This window comes from Stegodyphus dumicola, chromosome X2, assembly GCF_044657685.1.
Source record: "Stegodyphus dumicola isolate Sdum_Otavi_A_Nest chromosome X2, ASM4465768v1".
NCBI lineage: Eukaryota > Metazoa > Arthropoda > Arachnida > Araneae > Eresidae > Stegodyphus > Stegodyphus dumicola.
In genome coordinates this window covers 67083613-67106890 of record NC_140781.1, presented here as the reverse complement: position 1 = coordinate 67106890, position 23278 = coordinate 67083613, and the positions used below count along the sequence as shown (strand labels likewise).

Genomic DNA, 23278 nt, shown 5'->3' with positions numbered 1-23278 from the left:
TGTGATGCAAGTGCCGTCCACTCATTGCGCAAGGAAGTTTCAGATTCAATAAACTACGGTAAAAATCACAATGTTTAAGTGCTGAAACAAGCCTACAAAAGAATACTGTTTCAACACATAAGCACTGTGGAAAATTATGGAAACTCTGCAGCGACTCCCAAACAGTTGTTACCAAACAGTCATTGATAAAATTTGCTAAGATTGTATTGATTACACATTTTAGTGAAGACCACTGATTGCTACTTGCTGGCACTACATCTAATATCAACACGTAGCAAATAGCACGTACACAAATTAAAAATTTGTGTAATATGGGAAGTCTAATGGCAATACAAAGTCAATTTTATGCAGTGTTCGATTTAAAAAAAAAGATTGAGCCAATTGTAAGGAAGCCTATGATACAAAACAAAAATGCCTGTTGCTATAGCCGTATTTTAAAATAAGCATTTCAAGGTACAGTGGCCCACCACTCATTTACTATCATAACGATCTTATCACAACTAGCGAGGCGCTGCACTTAAGAAGCATTTTGAACGGGAGGTATCTAGGCAAAACAGCTGGGCTCAGCTGCATGTTGCTTCTATGTACCTGCAACATTTTACAATGCTGGGGTAAAAAATTTGCTCACAACCGTTTCACATAGGAGAGAAAGAAGGAAACTTATTTTTATGAGGTCTTCACATAAACCAACCTATCGTCATCAACGCAGATACGTGATTAGAGATTAAGGAATTTAAAAAAATAAATGGACTCTACCATCTTCTGCTGCAGTCGTTACCATGGTTACGAGGCAAGACAGAAGGGGGGAAAAGCGGCCTCGATGTGCCCATTCTGTAGGAACGCAGTCACATCCGATAGTAATTAAGTGATTGTCTAAAAAATTTCGAAATACGTTGCATCTAAGTTTTACATAATTTTATTCAATTATATGCATTTCATGCTTTAGACACCTTAATGCTTATACATGTTTCAATAACTGGAAATGTATCCATACTGATAAGAAATGAAGCTCATATTATTAAGCACTTTAACATATTTTGTAACATATTTAACACTTAAACATATGTCTTATTACACTTAAAGTGACAAAAATTAAAATTTCACAGAAGATTTAAGAAGTAGACATAAACTTAACTCAGAAGTGAAACATCTGTTGCAAATACACTGTTCATAATATTTCAACTTTTAAATATTGGTTACCTGAATATGATTCTTATAAATATAGACAGGGGTAGAAAACTGTGTTTTTGGACCAACAGCATCACTGAAGATTATGATTTGTTCAAAAAGAAACACTTGTCTTTCCTTCATTTTGCCAGTTGACGGATCAGAAACTAATAACACGCCCTGCTGTAAAAGTTTTCCTTGTGCAGTTATTTTACCCTAAATAAAAAATAGTGTTCTAATTAAAAATACGAATGTAACCAAAATTCATAAAAATATTTCAGTGTTTTATTAAAAAGGAATGGCGTAACTTTTATGAATGGCAGCAATGTGAGTGCAAGAAGGCGTATATGAAAATAAATTTACAGAGGGTGTTTACCCATTTTTGTAATGATTTTGATTTTATCCCTGAATTTATATATTAATTTTACAATACAAATGTGACTAGCATCACATTGGAATAAGTTTTATTACTGCCTGCAGCATTAAAAATTTTTTTTTCTTTAACATGTCGCTGAAAAATAAACAATGGATCGAGGGCTATATTTCTGCGCTGTCCGAAGAGAAATACTCTTATTCAGTTATTCAAAAAAAGGCGTGAAAATCATGGTTTTAATATTTCTACACGTAAAATAAGAGACATAATTAATATGAAAGGAAAGCAACGTCAAAGTTTGTATCTGACTGGATGATTATGTCTTCTTTGGAATCGATCTCCATCTCTCAGCTAATTTCATTTTCGTCATCATAATTATGTTAAGCAGATGGCTGGTGATGGACCTGCTTTAAGTACTGCACCTGCAAAGTGGTTAATAGTAACTGGCTGATTTGAGATTAGAGACTTGCCTACAAGATCTGGATTTGGCAATAATTACTCTTCCGGCTGATTCATGATCATAAAGCAAATAATGCGGATTTCACTATTTATTTGAATGGGACCATTGAAGACAATTCGCAAAAAAATCTGTAAAAACTCAGAGGGTAATACAACAGTTTAGTGCATTCTTTCTACAAGGTATGGAGAATCGGGGATAAAACGTGAACGCAGAACTCGATGATGTGCAAAACTGCATTTCTGTTTGAAATAGATGAAGACAGTATAAGAAATACAGTAAACACATCAACACGTGTACCTGCTTTAGTTTTATTATACAAAATTTTATATACTTCAGTCAAGGCATACGCATGCCAAAGGTGATGTAAGAGTGCGTGTGCAAGGAGGAAGAACTTTAATTGTGCACATTAAAAATTAACATGAAAGTGTTGAATAAAGTACACAAGGGGCATTATTTTGAGATTTGCCTTATGTTAAAATTCGTCGACATGGCTCTGCTTCAGTCTCCTATCTGCATCTAAAAATATTAATTATTTAATTTACTTTTGCATGAAATTTTACAGGCTTTGTGTTTTCAATTACTTTATTTAATCGTAAAAATGTTTAATAAGCATGCATAATACGAAAAACTTAGGACGTTTCATCTTATGTGCATACATATAAATCTTCGATAAACAGAACAGCTGATCCTTTTTTTCCAGATCTTTCTCGTCTCCAGTTTACAAATCTTAAAACAACTTAGCCGACACAGCACATTAACAAAAATAATGCTACATTCATAGCTGGAATAACTTTGGTAAATTCTTATGCACAAATAGTAACATGAACTGAATATTAAAATACATAAAAGAAGAATGTCAGACAGATGCTCATAAACTACTACTGGTTATTACTAGAAACCACTTAGTGGGCATTTACATAAGAGATGCATTTGCGAATGATTGTATGAAACTGGCTCTTATTTTCAGTGCATATCGGAAAAGCAACTATATCACCTGTGAACCTAAGATATTCCACCTGTCAGCAACTGAACTCAGTAGCCACCTATGTTCTGAGGCCTTACTGACTGCTGAACACAATGTCTCAAAACAAATAGCAATAAGGGCCAAATGTGTATATAAATGTGTTAATTACAATTCTTGTTTAAGAAATATTATTGCTATTAATTTATCTGTTCTTGCTGCGGCAAACGTTCTAATTATTTTCAAAGGTCCCTGTGCATACATATATGCATGATTAAGTGTTATATCAAAGATTTATAAAATTTTAAGAATGACATCTTATTTTTCTTTTGTTTGCGAAACTGATAAGAATAATTAACTTTAAAAAATCAAATGATTAAAAACAAAATTTAATTTATTAAAGGCAAAAGCACACTACATAAATATTTCAGTTTATGATTCAAATTATCATAGCATCCCGAAAGGTATTTTGAACAGGAAGTCTTTATTACAAATTTTAACTATATCGGATTAAAACTATTCTTTCCAGAAACTGTTCAAAAAAATTTTTTATACATTCTCAATCATATTTCAGCTTATTATTCAACATTATATACAAATTACTCACGTCAAAGCCTTGCAGTCGACCTACATTCATCATGTCATTGGCAGATTTTGGAACAATATGCATAATTTGAACAGCTTTTCTTAGATTTTGAGCCTCTTCTTCAAGGCCTGCTTTTTCTGTATACTTCAAAATATCCTAAAATTAAAAACTTTACAGTAGCAATTTTCGACGAACACATGAATAAAAATCAGGGTTATATAAAAAACATGCATTACGAAAAGCGAAAAATAATGCTTATACAGTATCATACAATTATTTAGACAATAACAAATTTTTGAAATAAAAATTAATATATTAATTTCTTCATTTATTCTTATTCTTACTTTACAAATGTTTGTTGTTTTTCATTATTTATCTTTGTTCATGTGTGATACTTGAGATGTTTTATATGTTTGGATTGATATTTCCAATATAGCCATATGTAACATATTTGTATTAAACATAACATTTAAAATGGCAACTGCTAACTTGCCATTCAGAAATCAATACAATAATTCAGCCATATAATCCAATAGATTCCATTCTGACAGGCCATTCGAAGGACCACTGCGTCAGTCTACTGGCGTAGATGCGATGCAAAATTGCTTGAATATCTCACGCAGAATGTACGTGCACTCCATGAGTAAAGCACCAGAAATATCTTCCTGTGGCTGCGGTAAGTCGTGTTCCAAGAAATGAAGTTCAGCGTCCGATACCTCGTGAACTACGCGTTTCCCCGCTAGCATAATTCTTAAATGCACATTGGCATCGCAACCCTGGTTGGGGCTTCGAATACGGACCAATGGCCGTCTACTGATTTTGTGATGTCAAATCTTTAAAACCTTTTATTAACACCTTGTATTTGTTTCATAATATCAAACATGTATTTGTATCTACTTCAAGTTCTTTCAACCAGATAGTGAATCTTCACAATTACTTACATTTGATCTAATTTCACATTCAAAATGTTCACAAAGAAACCACGAAATTTTTTTTTGAACTGGACGGGGAAAATATCTCAGCCATTTTACTTTACGCGGGGCATAGATCAAAGAACACAACAGAAAATACTACTAGAAGGCTATTGGTCCTTTTTAGATGCTCCTCCACCTGTTGCGATACCGATGGGCAGATACGAATTACGCTTCTCGTCTGGGAAACTTGTGTATGGAAAAGGTTAATATATTACCTTACATTTGGGGCGAGTTTTATTCAAAGTCCAAATAAGCATTTTTGTTGTTAGTATATAACATCAAAGAAAATTAAATGTAGAAATTTAAATAAGTAATAACTACTTAAACAAAACTCGTGCAGTAAAAATCTTTGTCAAGAGAATTTCATGACAAGAAAAATAGCATTACGGGAAGTGTTTTTTAAAGCCTACCTACCTTTAGAAGCAACTGATATTTCATTATTCTTTGAACAGGCTTAATGAGTAAATCAGGCAACTGTAACTTATGTCCTAACTTTTGCCGAGCTTCCTAAAGATTTAAATATTTAGAAATTTAAAACATGAACTAAGTATCAAAAGAGCTTAATATATTAATGCTAAAATGAAAAAGAGATAGTAATAATGTTAAACATATAAAAAAGATCAATCTTTAACAAATAAAATCAATGATAAAATTGTTAAATTCAAGCTTAAAATGCATAGCTGTAATTTAACTGTTTGAGAAACGTGCAACTATACATACGATTTTATACAGGAAGCTGAATTTAATATTCTCATAATTTAAACAAAATAACACGCCGAACAAGTATTAATTTAGAAGTCAAACAAAATTTAGTGTTATCCATTTGCGCTTTGGCAGCTGAGGATGATGGTTCGGTGAAACCATCGAAGCTATTCCTACTATTCTTATGAAAATTATCCTCATAGTTTTTACCATTTAAATAAACACCAACTAATTCATGTGAAGATTTCGCGTTCTAACTAATAAGAACTAAAATGGTTCAAGAAATTGGTATCTATTTTTTCGAAATATGATCACGAGTAAAAGAAGAAATTGTGCAATATTCAAGAAGGTTTAATGCATTTTATAGGTGCTAAAAAGGACTGAAAGCCTAGCATACCTATGAATATTAATAACAAACAGGTAAAGAATGCTAAAGGAATTTCGACTATTATAATAATATCTTAGTTTCTCAAAATATGGAGTAAAATTTCATGAAGACAATGTATGGGATGAGATTCTACAATTTAAAAACAATGTGGATGGAAAGGGATTTTACATGTTCTCCCACAGACCAAATATTCCAATATTCCAATAATAAACCTTCACTATAATAAACTAAATACAAAAGGTCCATAACTTATAGCTTAAAATTTGCAAAGATATTAGAAAGCAAATTTAGAATTTTTCAGAAACTTTTCAATACCTCCTTATCAGAGACAGATTAAAGTTTTCCGTCCAAATTTAAGGGATAATTGTTTCATGCTGAGTAAAACATTTAGTTTTAACTTTGTAGGCTAACCCCATTTAACCACCTACCAATTATTAATATTTTCGGTAATTTCATATGTAGAAGGATGGAAATTTTAGTCTAGTTTGTTAAAACGCAACGAGCATTTTAGTGTTTTTGCTCTACAGGAATCAAATGAAAAGTTCAATTTATAATGAAATTTTCCTGCTCCCAGTACTGATACTTTCATAAAAGTCTCTACCCTATCTGAAGAAACACTGTAGTTCAAAATGTACATCTAGGCTCAATATTTAAGGAAAATGTTCGTAATTGGCGGTAGCGGCGCATAGTCACTTTTCTACCTTACGTGATGAAATATCGAAGGATCACTCTGCATGTGCTTGATATATATATATATATATATACACAAAGACGGTTTAGAGTAGCTATAAAATTTAATTGATAAATTATACACATTAAGACATTATCAAAAGTGAACAATAAATTGTAAAGTGAACTGTGTATTTCACATTTACAGGGTACTTTTAACTCTCTCATACATATGCATATAAGGCCCGATATATTCGCCTAATTCTCAAGGGACACGCGCATTAATTGCGAGGAATGAAATCGGAAAACTGTTTTAAAATGTTGCGGATCTTTCTTTGGTATAATTCTTAAAATACTGATATTTTGAGTGTATAGAACGTTAAAAATGTTTTCAAAAGCATGCATTATTTATTACATTTGAAAATGAAGGCACATTTTAACATATACGCTCAAAATGCACATTAGGCTACAAGACTTTCTCCAACTCATAATTTCAACAAGAGAGGACTCATGGTCTAGTTTGCTATTGAGTTTACGTTAACTTTTGAGACTAGTAAAATGATACTATGCCATTAATTCGAAAAGCATCTAAAATATTCCAATGTGAATAATCAAATATCTAACTTGCTATTAATTCTTAATATTCTCCCAAATTTTGAAAAGGTGATTATGAAGCTAAATATACGCAAATCATAGTTACGAACTGAAAACTTTATTTTTGTAGAGAAGTTTCCTAATTGTTTCTGCACAAGGCTGGCCGGTATTAACTTTTAATATCTGACTAGATGCATTTTTTTTCGTACTGGAGTACTTTCAAACACACTTTCGAAATAACAGCATTGTAATTACTATAATCCAGAGACTCGTACTGGTTTCAGGTTTCTTAACCTCTTAACGACTGCGCCCGAGATATCTCGGGAATAAATGCAGTTTCGATTTTCCTATGAACGAGCTAAGTCGGGGGCTGAAAATTTTACGTATGTTAAATGTCATCACCCGTAATATCGCGTGGAAATCGACACTCTGCCATGCACATGATTTATTAGCAGTGGGGGGGCTATACTTATTAGCAGTAGCAAGCGACTTTTGTGATTATCCGCTCGAAGTTATTACCCTCGAGCAGTAATGGCCGTATTTATTCTGCAGACTATGATGTGGCGGTATTATTCTGCAGACTGTGATGTGGCGGTATTATTCTGCAGACTGTGATGTGGCGCTATGTGTTACACCATGTTTCAGACTGTACCATACTGTCAATGACATTTATAGATCGTAAAATGTATTTACTTGGTTTTTACTTTAGCTCTTATTACCTAGACTACAGTTCTGTATTACTTTTGGCTGCTTCATTGAAGCCCGAGTTAACTCTATAATTTCATGAACCATAATAGATATCTTGTTTTCTTAGCGAAAACATTGTTTCCCCCCTTACAAAGCTACATCTAGTGAACTTTTAGTCTTTAGATAATAAAAATGGTATAAAAAGCAGAGATTTTCGGCATAATTTTTAATATAAATTCGATCATTAAGCGGTTAAACATTCATAACAGCTTGAAGCAAAAGATCTGCAACCTGAAGTAAATATTGTCGTGAAGAAATAACTCCAGTTAACATTTTAGAGGCAAATTTCCAAGGAATTCAAAAACGTTTTACTGATTTGAAACATTGGCATCACTTTTAGAGATGACAAAAACAACAGCAAATGAACAGTTAAAAAAGTATTGACTTAAAATACTTTACTGCATGCTTGTATGCATACACATCGAATGATATATCCTGAAGTATTAAGTTTTGAAATAAAGATATTCAATATTGTTAGAAAACACCAAACAGACAAACCGCTTCTTTTAAGCTAGCACATGGCTAAATATTACTCCAACTTATTAATAGTAAATAAGAGGGGACACACATTGGAAATGAAGTAGCAATTCCAATACATTACCATGCATGAACTTTTACACACCTAAAACTCTACAAAATATTTTACCGCTGAATCAATAAATCATGACAAGCTAATTAGGTGAACTTTACTGATATTTTACTAATTGATACTTCGTAAAGAGTTTTACAATTCATTTTGTACTAACTGGTAATTTTCATCAAACTGGCCATTTTAAAAAGTAAAAATTTTTACTGAAGAGAACTAAATTTAAATTATAGTTAATTAACATAAGAAAATGGGAGAAATAAAAAAAAAACATGTACCTCAAAGAATGTGTCAAGATATTCAGATACAATATATTCGGATTTCGGTTTGTTCTGGCAGTAAACAACATACATGTTTAGTCGTCTTTCATACCGCCGAAACAGAAGACCTAACCGCTGCGGCTCTTCTAAGCACTTCTCAATTTCAGCACAAAACGAACTGAGAAAACAAGAAATTAATGCTCATTTGAAAACCAAGTTTACTAAAAAAATCCTACATAAAAATGAAATTAAAAAAATCTTAAGAATATTTAAATATAATAGTTTAAAACACTTATAAAAATTAGCATGCAATGTTCAAAAGTAAAATATACGCGTGGCAAGTTAATTTTATTACCAAGGAAAAGATTAAAATGCATTGAAATAAATAACACAAAATGTATATTTCTAAATAGCAACAACAATAAAATTTTTCAACATACACAGTTTTGTAAATCATTAGTTCAAGATCAAACATTAAAAAAATTACATAAGAAGTATTTGATGTTAATTAAAGCTAAATGAACTTTATCTCTACAATAATAGATCTTAACAGTGATACGGCATAAGACAATCTAAAGTTTCAGAAAATGAATAAAAAAATAATTTTTTTTTCATTTGACCTCTTTCTTTTCCCCTTAATTACTGATTTTCTGAAATAAAAAATGGTATTCATCTGATTCTCAGCTTCATTTGTTCAACAGACATTATTCAGTACTTTACTAAAAGAAAGGCCCAAGAGGAACTCTAACAATTTGAACTATTATTTCATATCTGACGAAATTTACAAACTGTTTTAGTTTAAATAAACTTCAGTTTTATATATATAAGGCAACATGCTTTACAATTTATCATTTATGCCATTAATTTCCTTCTACTAAATAAAATGACTAAACATTTGGTAAGAACTCACAATATGTGAAGAATCTTCGAATCATCACAATAGCGAATAATTTTTCACGTAAATCTAGCATAATAATGAAAAGAAATTCCGTCATAAGAGATAGTCCTTAATCTTTTCGTGATAATTAACTATTATTAATCAATCTCATCTACAACCACGCAGCATATTCTGATGAATGTCTACTATGTTTATGTTACATTCACACAAGTTCATATAATACAAGTTCACACAAGTAATAGGCAAGAAAAGAAGCAATAGTGATCGTTTCACATTTCAAAATTAATTCTAGCTACGTGCTTAAAAATACAAAGTAATCTGTTTAAAACCCCACACTCACGCATGGTTATCAGTCTTATCTACATTTCTATTCAATGCCACAAGACATAAAAAAGAGTGTAATTCTCAGCTTATGCAAGTCAAAGAATAAACTAGGAAATTATAACAACCTTAATTTAAAATCTGCCTTTGTATTTCATTTACTGTTTCAACTGAGAAGTTGGCAGTTGTATGATATTAAATTATAAGTGCGTACGGTCAGTTATAGATTCAACGCACACAGAATCGATGATAGCTTGATAAAATACAGATAGAACCGAAGATAGCTTTATCAAAAGGAAAACCTTACAGTTCTGGAAATTTAAACAAAAATACGCGTACAGTTCTTCTCAGTGGCACATAGAACAATCAGTAGTCTAACTTGACCAGGGAAATAAGATCTGCAGGAAATGTAATACCGACCATGTCACTCCTGGACATCTTCTCACCTGTTTGGGACTTGCAAAAGAGGACCAATTGAAAATACCTACCTTCGTATAGAAAATATTAACGGCTCTCGGACTCGTGAATCTGATCTAGCCTAATGGCTAACCAATTAGGATCAGCAGCAATAACAACACAATCAGTAGTTACACTTCAAATAATAATAACGCCGGACGCAACGTAATGCAAAGTGCATCTAAACAGCGAAGCTCCCACGGATATATTTCAAAATTCCTAAGTCGACTATGAACTGAAAAGCTGAGAGCTGATACTCTCTCTGGTCTTACATAGTTTTACCCCGAGATATCTCTAGTACCCTCCATTTCTCGAAATTACTGGAAGTTACTTATAAGGGCCGAATGCGGTTACACATAAGGATCCATTACAGTCATTCATTTGCAGCATCAATTAGTTATACGGAGACCGGATCAAAATGTCGCCAAGCTTGGTAACTTTTGCCAATTTCTTGCCTAATTTGGTGACAAAAATTAATCTCCAAAACCGTCGCCAGCTAGGAGAAATCTTGCAAATTTACCGAGATGGACATTTCCTTCAATGTCAAAAGACTTGTCCCAGTAATTTATTTTTCCAGCAGAGCTTCGACTCTTCATATTTCCATGCTATATTATGCAAAAGATACTATAATTGTAAACATAACTTCGCTAAAATTATTTACACATCTACAAAAATTCATAACAATATTACATTAGAAGCCATTATATTCTTAAAAAATAGCTATGAAAATTCAGCTTTCAACAAAGATTAATCACAAATAAAAAACTGAGTGAAAGTAATATTTAAGTAGCTTGCATATGCTCATAACATTTACATGAAATGATTTCAGTACTAAAGCTAAAGAAAAAAAAAACCTAGACATACTCTCGATGCCATTCATAAATTGCTTCAATGTTTCCAAATACTATCTTATCTTTTCCGTTTTTGAGATCTTCTGGAACAGGAATTTCTTCATTTCTCATCAACTTCAGGTAGCCCTGTTAAAAATGATTCAGTAAGAAGTCAATAAAAAATACGGTAAAAATGGACCTGCTCAAAAAAACAAGTTCCAATTTTTTTATTAACATACTTTCATGAATGGCCTTTTTCAGTTTATTCGTATAATGTACCTTGAGAAGAATGAAAAGGAAACAGTAAAGCATCAAAAACTATAAAATTCATCTAGTACATAGATCTAATATTAAATACCTTTGATAGTACAAAATGTGAAACAGATCTATCACAAAAATTTCATACTTATTAAAGGTTTCTATGTTAATTGATTACGTAAAGGAACATGAGCGCTATCTGTCTAAGGGGAAGAATGCCTTTATGGATGAATTTCTAAGGGAAACTGTCTCGTATTGACGTTACAGATGGGGAAATTCAAACATGACCATGCAACCAAACCGTTCGCCTAGGATCGAACTCGAATCAATCTCCCAATATTCAGCGGTCTTAACCACTCGGCTACTGGTTACTCTTCATTGGTCACCCGGCTACTATTTGAGTACAGGAAATCAAAATACACGCAATACAAAGTTCTTACATGCAATGTTATATTAAATTGATTTTAGTATTCGCTGCATTTTTAGCCAATTAGAAAATCAATGGCAGGCAGTAATTGCCGTTGCATTATTGGCCGCAAGTCTGTTTAGATACCGAGGTCGTATACATTTGTCTGTTTTCCCCAGAATTAATCAGATAGAGTCCTTAGGGTTTCTGTTTAATCTAGAAATCTAACAACTGTTTTTCAAACCATCCCTGGTTGACACTAGACCGTTGGAAAAAAGTATTGTTCTGCTTAAATAACCCCCTCCCTTTCAACAGGTTCAAAAGCTATGAAAAATATACATATGACCAGCCTGCTTATTCCGCTAGCACACAAAACGTACATACTTGTAAATCCGTTAATAAACTCGATACATCCCATTAGATGACTTCACTATCACACAGCCATTATTGCCTTGAGTTTTATGCGCTAACTATAATAGTGATTTCATTTAGACACAGACCTAATTTTCAATTATCATAACACTCAAAAGGAGCGAGTTCCTGAGAATTCGAGTGCTTTTTGGGTCTACGACATATGGCGATTAACAGGTTCATCATATGCTCATCAAATGAAATGTTTGTGCAGGGAGGTCCTTTCACAAAATTATTTCAAGGTTTGTTCAATGGTAAATGGCTGAAAAAGCTCTCCATACTGTACATACATATATAGGAAATCATTCTCTCTGATGAAGTCTACCACCAATGTTGCAGTTAAATTACAAATAAAAACAGAACACATTTTAATTTGCAATATTACAAATGGTTATGCACACAGTAAAAATAACTTTGAACTTAAAAAATTTCATTAATTGTTTCATCATAGTTGAATTTTTTACTTAAATTCTGCTTTTCACTTTATATGAAATTCTGCAGTTTCATCAAATATAGTATTTACTAATTTGTGATTCATCAGCTCCAAAATGTAATTCTCTGTGCGATTCACGTTTTTGGCATATAGGCCAAAATCTTGCACTCGCGCAGAATACTAAAAATGTCCTTAAAGTATTTACTTAGAATAAATACGCATGTAAAATAAAAATTTAGTATTTACTTAAAAAAGGATGCAACTAGATTTCTTTTCACTATTCTCAGTATAATTTTTACAAATCGTTTAAAAGTGAGAATCGTATTATCCCATATTGATGCCCTAAAGAAGATTATTTATGACAAAGCAATCGACGGCTATCTTCCTAAGGGAAGAGATGCCTTCATGGAGGACTTTAAGGGAAACTGGCTCGCATACACGGGGAAAATCACGAAAACGCCCGTGCAGCCAGCCCGTTTGCCGGGATTCGAACTCCGCACCGAACTACCCGAGTTCAACGACTTGAACTCGGGTAGTTCGGTGCGGGCGCTGGTGAGAAACCAGAGAAGAAAAACTAAGAACACGAAAGAAACAGGTCCCAACTGTGATAAAACACCAAATATCAGAAAAACGGCTTTCAGTTTAACGTCAGGTTAAGAGCCACCACCCGTTTAATCAAGCATGAAGAAAATTGTTAAGTGCTTATACTATAGGAATAGAATTCATGCTAAAAATGTTCCAACATGCATCATCATTTACGACAAGGTTGAAACTACAACTACAAGGTATAAAAAAAGTATTCGTCTACTTCCATTAAGATTATTTGTGAAGCACAGACTTAATCTCTCATTTCTATGTCACATCTGAACACATACATTATAAATATTTAACCTTTTCATTCTAATGTCCAAATAAAAATGTTTCTTGCATTCGTTACGAAATAAAAATTCTAAAAAGTGTTAGTCGTTTATTATTTTTTATTTCTTTAAATTTACACAGCAAAATTTAATAAAATTATACTTGCCCTAGGTGACTAATTTTGGATGAACAATGCAGTATGGTAGAAAAAATATACTTTTATAACTTCAATCGAAATTTTAGATTTAAGATTATCTATATTTATTTAAGTTCATGTTTCGAACTTTATTTTCCAGATATTAGGCCCTTCTTTTGCATGCTCGGATTCCAGTCCTCTGTGATAGAAAAAATATACAACGGGAGAGCAATATATAAGTATAAAATATTTTATCGAATTGCCGATATTTACAAGAATCTATTTACAATGTTCTAAATTTACCAAAACTGACTATGACATGTGCATGCAGGAATAAGTGTACTTTTCATAATTAGCAGTCCACAGCCACACTGTACTGTGATTCCTCGTGTATTCTCCCTCCGTTTTTAAACCAAGTTTACCGTCCAAATATCGAGAGAGGACAATTATGCGAGTAATTTAATTTCCGAAGAATGCAGTTACAGTAAGAATATAGAAAACTAAAAGTCACGGATAAGCTACTGGTAATAATTAAAATATTTATTTAGCATAATCCTACGTTCCACTAAGAATATATAGTAATACTAGCTTTACAATATCTGACGGTAATTGAGCCGGACATTTCGCGCAGCCGGTTCAATTACCATGTGAAGCCCCAGGGACAACTCACATGACTTGACACACCTCCCGAGAAGAAAACGGGAGAAGGAAGGCGAAAAAAGACAAAGACCTGGATTTCAAAAGCTCGAACACATCAGCAGTAGATAAGACTACAGTGAACTGGAACATAAATAATAGAAGTAAAGTTAATTCACACATGTTCTGAAAATTTTTTTAAGTGTGAGAATTCCTGACGCGTCAGGGTAACTTAACGAAGAATCTGTACAAAATACGCTTGAAATAATAAATGCAAGGGTAAATAAAACGGATAAAATGCTAAGACAAAAATACAAATATGGAAAAAATAATCGAAGAAATACGGTATAAATCTTCTGGAGAAATTAATCGTAGAATTTGTTAACAACTTTCAGTATGTTTAAATACGGAAAACATTCAAAATTGTGCGTTGCTCTTGAACTGTCGTGGGTCTCGTCTTCACTCTTAACAGAGTCTAGCCAATCATGATCTCGTATGGTCACCATGTACCGAATATCAATCGAACAATTTTTATTAAATATCCGAAGCAGATGTAAAAAACTTAAATAACTTCACATGTTAAGCTAATGCGTATAGTAATAAACAAATATACTAGAAAACACATTACGTTAGGTTAATTGAAGGTTATATTAGTTGATTGAGGTAAAGGAGCTCAAGAGTATCTGCCTATTGAGAAGGATGCTTTAAAGAGAAATAGGCTCGTATCTACGTTGCAGACGGGAAAAACCATGAACAATCCCACGCAGCCAGCCCAGATTCGAACCTAGATCGAACTATCAGTGTTCAGCAATTTTACCGCCGGCCGTTGGGTCTGCAGATTATTGCAGGTTCTGGTTTAGTTAATTTTGAGTATGGTAACTCGAGGTTTCTCTGCCTAAGGGAGAAGATGCCTTCGTGGAGGACTTTCTAAGGAAAACTGACTTGTTTTGACGTTACACATAATGAAAGTCCCGAGCAGCCAGATTGGACTACCAGTGTTCCGAGACTTTACTGCTCGGCCGCTGGTGAGCCAGATGATTGAACGATTTGTATATCAGTAATGCATTCTCAGTTGGTTAATTTTCACTGTGATATAGTATGTACAAAAGAAAGATACGAGTTATATGCAACATCTCTTGAGATGATTATTATTAGCTTTGACTTGAACATGTAAACTAGAAATTCCATCGCTCTATGTCGAAGCGTCAATAATGTGTCATCAAAAATGGCATCCTTTTTAAGATAGTCACACCCTCCTTTTAAACATAGTATATATTCAATTAAAATTATAATTAATGGAAGGATGAAAGTACTAAATTCTTTAAATTATTAAGTGACACAATATTGTATTAAAATGGAAATGAAAAGAACGCTTTGGAAAGAAGATAAAGATTACATAGATAAGTATGCGCTGCACAGACTATCTTCCGAAAAGGATTTCTAATTGATGACAGTTCTTTAGTTATAAAAGGGGGAACATACATCGGAAGCCGGCGCTAGGCATTTTGCCACCAGTGGGTACTAATTTCACGCACTGGTGGCAAACATGCATGCATTAAATGCAACGCATTTTAATGCCTACGGGTACTAATTTCTGTTGCGCGGTGCCTTCTTAAATTTTGAAAATGTTTCCGACCTTAAACTGTGGCTCACTGCTTGCCCTATTATATTAAAAATTTTGCTGCTGAGTGCTTCTCTAAATTAAAAAAATTTTATTTGCCCCCTAGTGAAGACGCCTAGTTTGCCTAGTGAGGCTGTACCGGTTCCGGCGGCAGCCCTGCATTTTATACATCATAGATGGACGTACTTGCTTACACGTGGCGTTTACAAGGATAGAGCCCTTTTTACGCGAGTGAATTAAATAATGAAGAATAAAATAATTTGAATAACACAGATAGATAAAAACAACAACGACAGACAACGACGCTTGGGTTCATTTATCACGGGTGCTTAACCTGATATTCTATATAGAAGAAAAGGATGTGACAGTTTACCGACGCTAGATGTTGAAATGCTGAATGAAGAATTTTTAACGTAAAATTACGACATAAATTAGTTTTCGGCATAAATTAGCTCGCATAAAGCTATGCGTTAATTTTGGCTAGATAAAAAGGAAAGAACGGAGATTAAATGAAAAATTTTAAATACTTACATCCACAGATACAGAAGATATTTACATATGAGAAGATAAGTACCTATTCAAGGAAACTTCGGCGTTTTACGAGAGCTTTTCATGTAGTGAATTGATGTAAATAGGCCATATATTTTTAGAGTTACTCACTAAAAGTACGATAAAATTTGAAACTGTATGCTTAGAGTAAAATACTAACTAAGTAGTATAACGTACATGAGAAGAGGAATACTTAATCTTTACAGGTTATATTCAAACAATAAAATTTAACTTACCTCAACTAAGTAACCCAGATCTCGAACGTAATCTTTTTCTGTATTAACCAGTTCCTGAAGAACAAACCTGTAAATCAGATAGTCTTGTAGAATATTCGTATGCAGTCAATAATGTATACCCTTTACCCTTCAAAATGTCTGCATACAGCTAACAAAATAATCCACTCATAGAATATAAAGAAACATTACGTTAAGGATTTAATGAATAAACTGTACAACTTACTTTCGCTTGATTAATGCTTTCTCATGCTCTTCGTCTAAACATACTTGTGGATCATTCATTTGATCTGCAACTTCAGAAGAGCTACCTTCATTTGATATTTCATCCTGCTCTTCAGACTTCTCTAAAAGCTAAAATAAATTTTGATGATAGATAATACAATTAACTTTGAAGCAATATTTTGATAATTTTAATTATTAAACAACTTAATTATTATACTTACGCTAAATTTTATGTACCTAGTAATAATGCATACCATTACATTTTGGCGACACCTATGCATGTTTAAAGTAGTGAATTAGATTAGCTGATTGTGGCGAAGCACACTAAGGCTATCTACCTATGAGAAAGGGATGCCATCCTGGAGGACATTCTAAGAGAAACTGACTGCTATTTACATTACACCTGAGGATAATCACGAAAACCCCCATGCAACTAGCTTGATTCTCGGTATCGAAACCCAGCTCGAACTACCAGTTTTCAACAGTCTTACCCTCTCGGCCACTGTTCGGCCTGTTATAAGCAATGAAAACAATAAAATGCTGCCATTCTGAGAATTTACTGTTTGCGAAATGAAATACGCGCAGTGTTTCATAAATAAAAAAACTTACAAGTACATACCTCTTCAATAGGCTGTCGTATTCAAGGTTCCAGTTTAAAAAAAAGTAAATGAAATAAGATGGGCTTCCAGTTTCCGACAATTTTATTCATATGAAACCTTTCAGTAAAAACAGTAGTTTGAAAATCCCACTTTCTTAAATTCATTTGTTGAATTTGATCCATGATATTTCAAAAGACATTTAGTTATGCAGTATTTTGAAAACGCTCAGCATGACTATAAAAGTAATGATAGACTTAATTTTAAATTAAAATGTTATACACACATAAATAAGAGGCAATTATAAAGCGCTTTTACAACAGGTATTATGCTTTAAAATTGACAATAATTGAAAAAGTACAGAACACTTAAGTCATGGGTGTCTAAAGTGTGGCCCAAAAGCAAATTACGAAAGTATTTAAATTTACACATTTTTATTAAAAAAATAAATGTTTGAATTTGTTTCATATATAATAGATTCGTTGGCATTTATTTTAAAATAAAAATTTAAACAAAAACATCTTCGTATGTCATGATGTATTAACTGCAAAGCGACATGCATCTGAAAGAAAAATTTGAAAATGTTTTACTAGAGTTTTATACAGTAGATTACCTATCCCGCGATAAATATCCTAATTTTCCCAATCATGCTTTATTAATGTCTTAAGCTTTTGGCAGTACCTATATATTTGGCTATCTGCCAATATATAGGTACAGCCAAAAGCTGAATTGAACAATTATTTTCAAAAATAAAGCGTACAAAAAACAAAAATAGGACAAAGATCACTGGTAAACATCTCGAAAATGCATTAAGAATTGCAACCTCGTCTATTGAACCCGATATTGATTTGCTTGTTCAACGAAAGCAAATTCATCCATCTCATTTATTTGAATTTTTTCAATCTATATGAAATCCAAACTAAACGAAACTTTTACAAATTAATAATAAATATGTACCTATACATATCTAATTGAAATTAAAAAATTAATAAAACGAAGGTAATTTATTTTAATAAAACAACCTAGAGCTAATTTTTATTTCAATTTGTTAAAAAATATTGTATGTGTGGCCCCGCAATTTTTTTTCCTTTGCAATGCGGCCCCGCAAATTTTTTTCCTTTGCAATGCGGCCCTCAAACGTCATAGTTTAGACACCCATGACTTAAGTGGTCTTTAATTCATTAAAACAGAAAGAATATTTTACTAATTGAGAGTTTGTTATACTTTGATCTTGGAGATAAAGACTTTATTGCCACACAGCCCTCCATGCTTAATTAGGTTTTTCTCTTTTCTTATTTTCAGTTCTTTGCTATACTGCAGGTTGTTTCTTTCACCGTTTTGCTTTCATAATAATTTTATGAAAAAAGAGCAAGATATAAAACGACAAATCTATATTTAATACATTATTACGTGCGTACGGTTCGTAACGAACAGAATACACAGAGAACCGATGACAGCTTGATAAAATTTGTTTTCCCAAAAGAAGCACTTTACGGTTCTGTAACTTTTCACAAAAGTACTCGTACAGCGCTTTTTAGCTTTTAGCATCACAGAGCACAATCAGCAGTTACACTTCAAAACTAATAAAAACGTTAAACACAAAACAATGCAAAGTGCATCTGGAGAGCGAAACTCGTACGGAGCCTTCTCAATACTCTGAACTCAGACTGAGAACTGATGCCCTCTCCGGTCTTAAAAGCTTTTCTCCGGCCGCCGGGCAATTTCTAGTACTTAACATTTCTCGAAATTACTCATATATGGTTAAAGTTATATATAACGGCCGGATACGGTTATACTAGTTACATAGGTATTTAGGCCAATTATAGTTATACAGAGATCGGACCAAAACGTCACCACGTTTGGCGACTTTTGGCAATTTCTCGCTAAATTTGGCGACAAAGTTGCCAAAACCGTCGCCAGCTTTACGATATCTCGCCAATTTAGCAAGACAGCCATTTACCTCAAGGCTAAATAGACTTGCGCCTGTAATCTTATTTTTCCAGTAAAGCTTCACATTATTACTTTATATATTTTTTACTTCATACTTTTTTACTTTAAATTCACTTTTATACAAAATTCTGAGCCCCTTGAGAAAGAGCTTAGCTGAATCAGTCTTACATTATTCTTTTATGCTTAATTTAGGACCACTAATAATTTAATATTTTTTATTCACAAATTTATTTTATTTAACTATTTAAACAATGTTTTTATTCACAAATTTATTTTATTTAACTATTTAAACAATGTTTCGTAATTTTGGTATATTAATGAGGTAGTCTACAACAAATAAACATGGTACTCGTTAAGAAATAAATACTAAAAAGCATACATATATATACATATTTATTAATGTCCAGTTTTCTTCCGAGACTATGCATTAAAGCTCTGAGAAAAAATTATTTTGAATGTTCCGAAACAAAATAAACTAAGCTCACTCTATTGCAACATAATTCATTTCGAGTGAGCAGAATGGGTAATGAAGACTAAAATTATTTTATGTTTATCAAAGGCTCGAAACACTATTACTTAAAATTACGAAATGTGACTTTTAAACTATTTTCTTATAAATAACTGAAGGAAAAAAGCAATTCACTGAAAACACAGATTTTTGTTAACTCATTAACTTTAAATAAATTCAAATTGAGATCATATTTTACGGCTTTCGCTAGTTTGAAATTATTTATTTAGGACTATTACCACATTTCCTGGAGAAGACAGTTCGCTTGCATTTTCAACAGACTCAACAGCAGTACTAGTCTCTACACTGGATGTCACATCTGGAGATTTCTCCTCTTCATGAGTAATGAATACATTATCTTCATTTTCATTTACTTCTGTTTGAATCTATCAAAAATCCGTAATCGTATGCAATTTATTGCCGATATGTGAAGCAGAATGGTATTAATAAAAACATTGGACAATGGAAATAACCTATTTCAGAAATACGAAATTTGCCTTACTTCACTGTCACACTCTTCACTAGCAGTAGTCAGCGGTGGTCCAGGCGATGAAGTCTTATTTCCCATCTCTTCTTTACTAATCACAACCTACAAAAAAAATTGCAGATACGGTCATTGTTATTATAATAGTCAATCATGGCACAATCAGATGGACTTCACTATATTAAATCTCGTTTTATTGAGACTGCCTAGAAAATACTTTGGTGCTTACAAGAACCACTTTGAAAGAAATTGCATACACAAATAATAATATAGCACATCAAACTGCTTTTAGTACAAGGTTTATTTTAATTAACACGTTAGTTTGTTATGATAAATCTTTCTTGTATTTTGTAATGTAATACTTTGAGAAGTCTTTAATCATTACCATTCCATTTCAGTATTATGTCATGAGTTTCAGTTAATAATCTGATACAGTGCAATAAATACTTAAAAACTTCATGCTTTTTCAGTCATCTATAAATCACATTAAAGGGGCATTTAATGTATAATTGTTGCAAAGGTAGGTGAACTTAGGAGAAAAAGGAGCTGCACTTGCTAGATTAAAGGGCCTACGGTAGGGGGGAAGGACCAATTACAAAACGATGCAATGAGACAAATATGGCTAAACTATATACCGTATTTCCCTCACGTACTTTATGCCCAGCTTTTCAGCGCCAAGTTCTGAAAACTTTAAAAATGTTTCCCTAATTTTCCTCTTCCTCAGTGTGCTTAGAGAACGAGCTCCCCTAAGCTATTTTAAAGTTGATTCGTTCTTCGTGATTGTTTTTGTCTTAATCATATATATATATATATATATATATATATATATATATATAAAAAAAAAAAAAAAAAAAAAAAAAAAAAAAACCTTTGCAAAATTCCTGCGAAAGTTATGCCGAGACTTCCCCTTCCAAGTACTGAACTTTATTCTAACCTGGGAGAGAAAACCCGATTAATCTCAGCGATGCAAATACGAACTGACATTCAGTCTGAGCTTCCGCCTAGTCAGCTGGACATTCGCCTTCTCTAATTACTTACGGATGATTTGAAACATAAGGAGCAGCAAAGACAATAATAACGACAGGCGAAATTCAAGTTATAGGGAAGTAGAAATGAAGATATTTCATTAGATATTGCACTGTTAATATTACTATGTATTCTTACTGGAATGCAAGTTTTTCACTAAAGGAATAATATTATAACAACTGTAGTTTATGCATGATTACTTTTCATTTGCAATTTTGTTACTGTACAGCGTAGTTTGGAAATTAAATTATTCACATAACTTTCCTATCTCGATTTTTGGAGGATAAAATTAGTATATAAAAAAAGTGAAAATACGCAACAAAATATCTTAGATAAGAGTTCTGACACTAACAGTTTGATGCAGGTTCTGATTCCAGCGAATGGACAAATTGCATGACCACTTTCATGATTTTCCATATCCGTAGCGTTAAGTATGAGCCAGTTTTTTTAATAAACTTTTGCTTCCTCTTTAAACAGAGAGCCCTTGCGGTCTTTGTCATAATTGTTTAAACAATAAAGATTTACATTCACACAAAAACACAAATTTCTTCTCTCGTCAACCTGATCGATTCTGGCTATCCTATCGTTGGGCATGGGCTCGAATCTTGCAGAAAGTTAGGTGTAGAAGGATGGGAGACTGATAGATCCATTCCCTAGGGATTTTCTTTCAAAACTGGGATGAAGCTGAGCAAAGTTGTAGTGTCACCTAAAGATGCCCAAGGCCCATGCTACCGACAGACGCAATCTTGCAGTGCTCTCCAAGACAAAATTCGTGGACCTGTTCTGTCAGACAAGCGAGATAAGTCACTAAAAGAAATCAACAGATTCCTCTGTGAGCTGTTCCCTCAAAAAAAAAAAAAAAAAAAAAAAAAAAAAAAAAAAAAAAAAGTTTATTTAACGTCTTGTTGCTATATAGTGAAATAAACTGAATAACTGAAAACGTTAAAAATATAAGAGATGATAACATATTTAAATGCTTCATAGTTATAGAAAATTAATCCATGCCAGAAATAATTACGAGAAAAAAATGTTCTGCAGCCGAACGAACAATAAATTTTACTTCCAAACTAAAATTCTAAAAGGTTTGTTAATATTCTTATTATTTGTTAATATTCTTAGTAACATCGTATCGACTTACATTAATACAATATATGTTACGGATAATAATAATAAGCATGATGCTGTAAGTGTGATACTGACTTGTTATATCAAATGATGACAGGAAAGGCAAGTTAAAACAATTCGAAATATAAAAGTTTGTCCTTCAAATTTTTGCTGAAAGTAACATCGGATGAACTTGCTTTAATACAATAGCTGTTAGGATTATAATAAGCATGATGCTATAAATATAATATTCAGTTGTTACATATAAAATGATGCCAGGGAAGGCACTAAGAAAACTTCAAAATATAGAAGTTTGGCCTTCAAATTTGTGCTCAACAATTTGGTAATAAATAATCAGGCAATTCATAATGAATCAAGAAAACAGTTTGGGAATCGGGGGGAAATATGTGTTTGACCACATGCATCTAAACAATTAATAGTGATCTACACGATTAAATCTTTATCTAGAGAAAGTGATTTAATCTACGTTACGAAGTGCAAAGCAAAGATGGAAATGCACGGCAAATAAGGCACACTCCCTCAAAAAAAAAAAAAAAAAAAAAAAAAAAAAAAAAAAAAAAGACAGCGAGAAGAAAATATCAAAAATTTGCAAAATAACTTAAGGAAAATACCGTAATATTCTATGAAGACTGTAATATCGAAGATATCCTAAATATACACCAAGAAAGCCCTATTAGTTGCAAATAAAGGATCCATGTTAAACTGCTTTTCAAAATAAATTTATAAATTTCAGACAATTCAGTGTGCATTAATTCAAGAAGTAACAGTAGAAGCATGAATTCTGTTAGAATAATCAATACCAAAAAGAATGGCAAAACTAAATGCAGTTTCACTCTACAGTCTCAGTGCTT

General features: G+C 32.6%; 1 protein-coding gene across 5 annotated transcripts in view; it reads right to left on the bottom strand.

Moving 5' to 3' along the window:
* LOC118197628 (triple functional domain protein-like) overlaps positions 1–23278 on the bottom strand; it is a 430606-nt gene that overhangs the window by 11596 nt on the left and 395732 nt on the right. For all 5 annotated transcript variants that reach the window (XM_085809358.1, XM_085809360.1, XM_085809357.1 and 2 more), the window contains 9 exons: positions 20295–20381; positions 20032–20178; positions 16740–16867; positions 16517–16583; positions 11007–11119; positions 8486–8645; positions 4936–5028; positions 3569–3703; positions 1201–1383 (listed from right to left, as the gene is read on the bottom strand). In XM_085809358.1, coding sequence (XP_085665484.1) covers positions 1201–1383; positions 3569–3703; positions 4936–5028; positions 8486–8645; positions 11007–11119; positions 16517–16583; positions 16740–16867; positions 20032–20178; positions 20295–20381 — 1113 coding nt within the window. The remainder of the gene's footprint in view (positions 1–1200; positions 1384–3568; positions 3704–4935; positions 5029–8485; positions 8646–11006; positions 11120–16516; positions 16584–16739; positions 16868–20031; positions 20179–20294; positions 20382–23278) is intronic.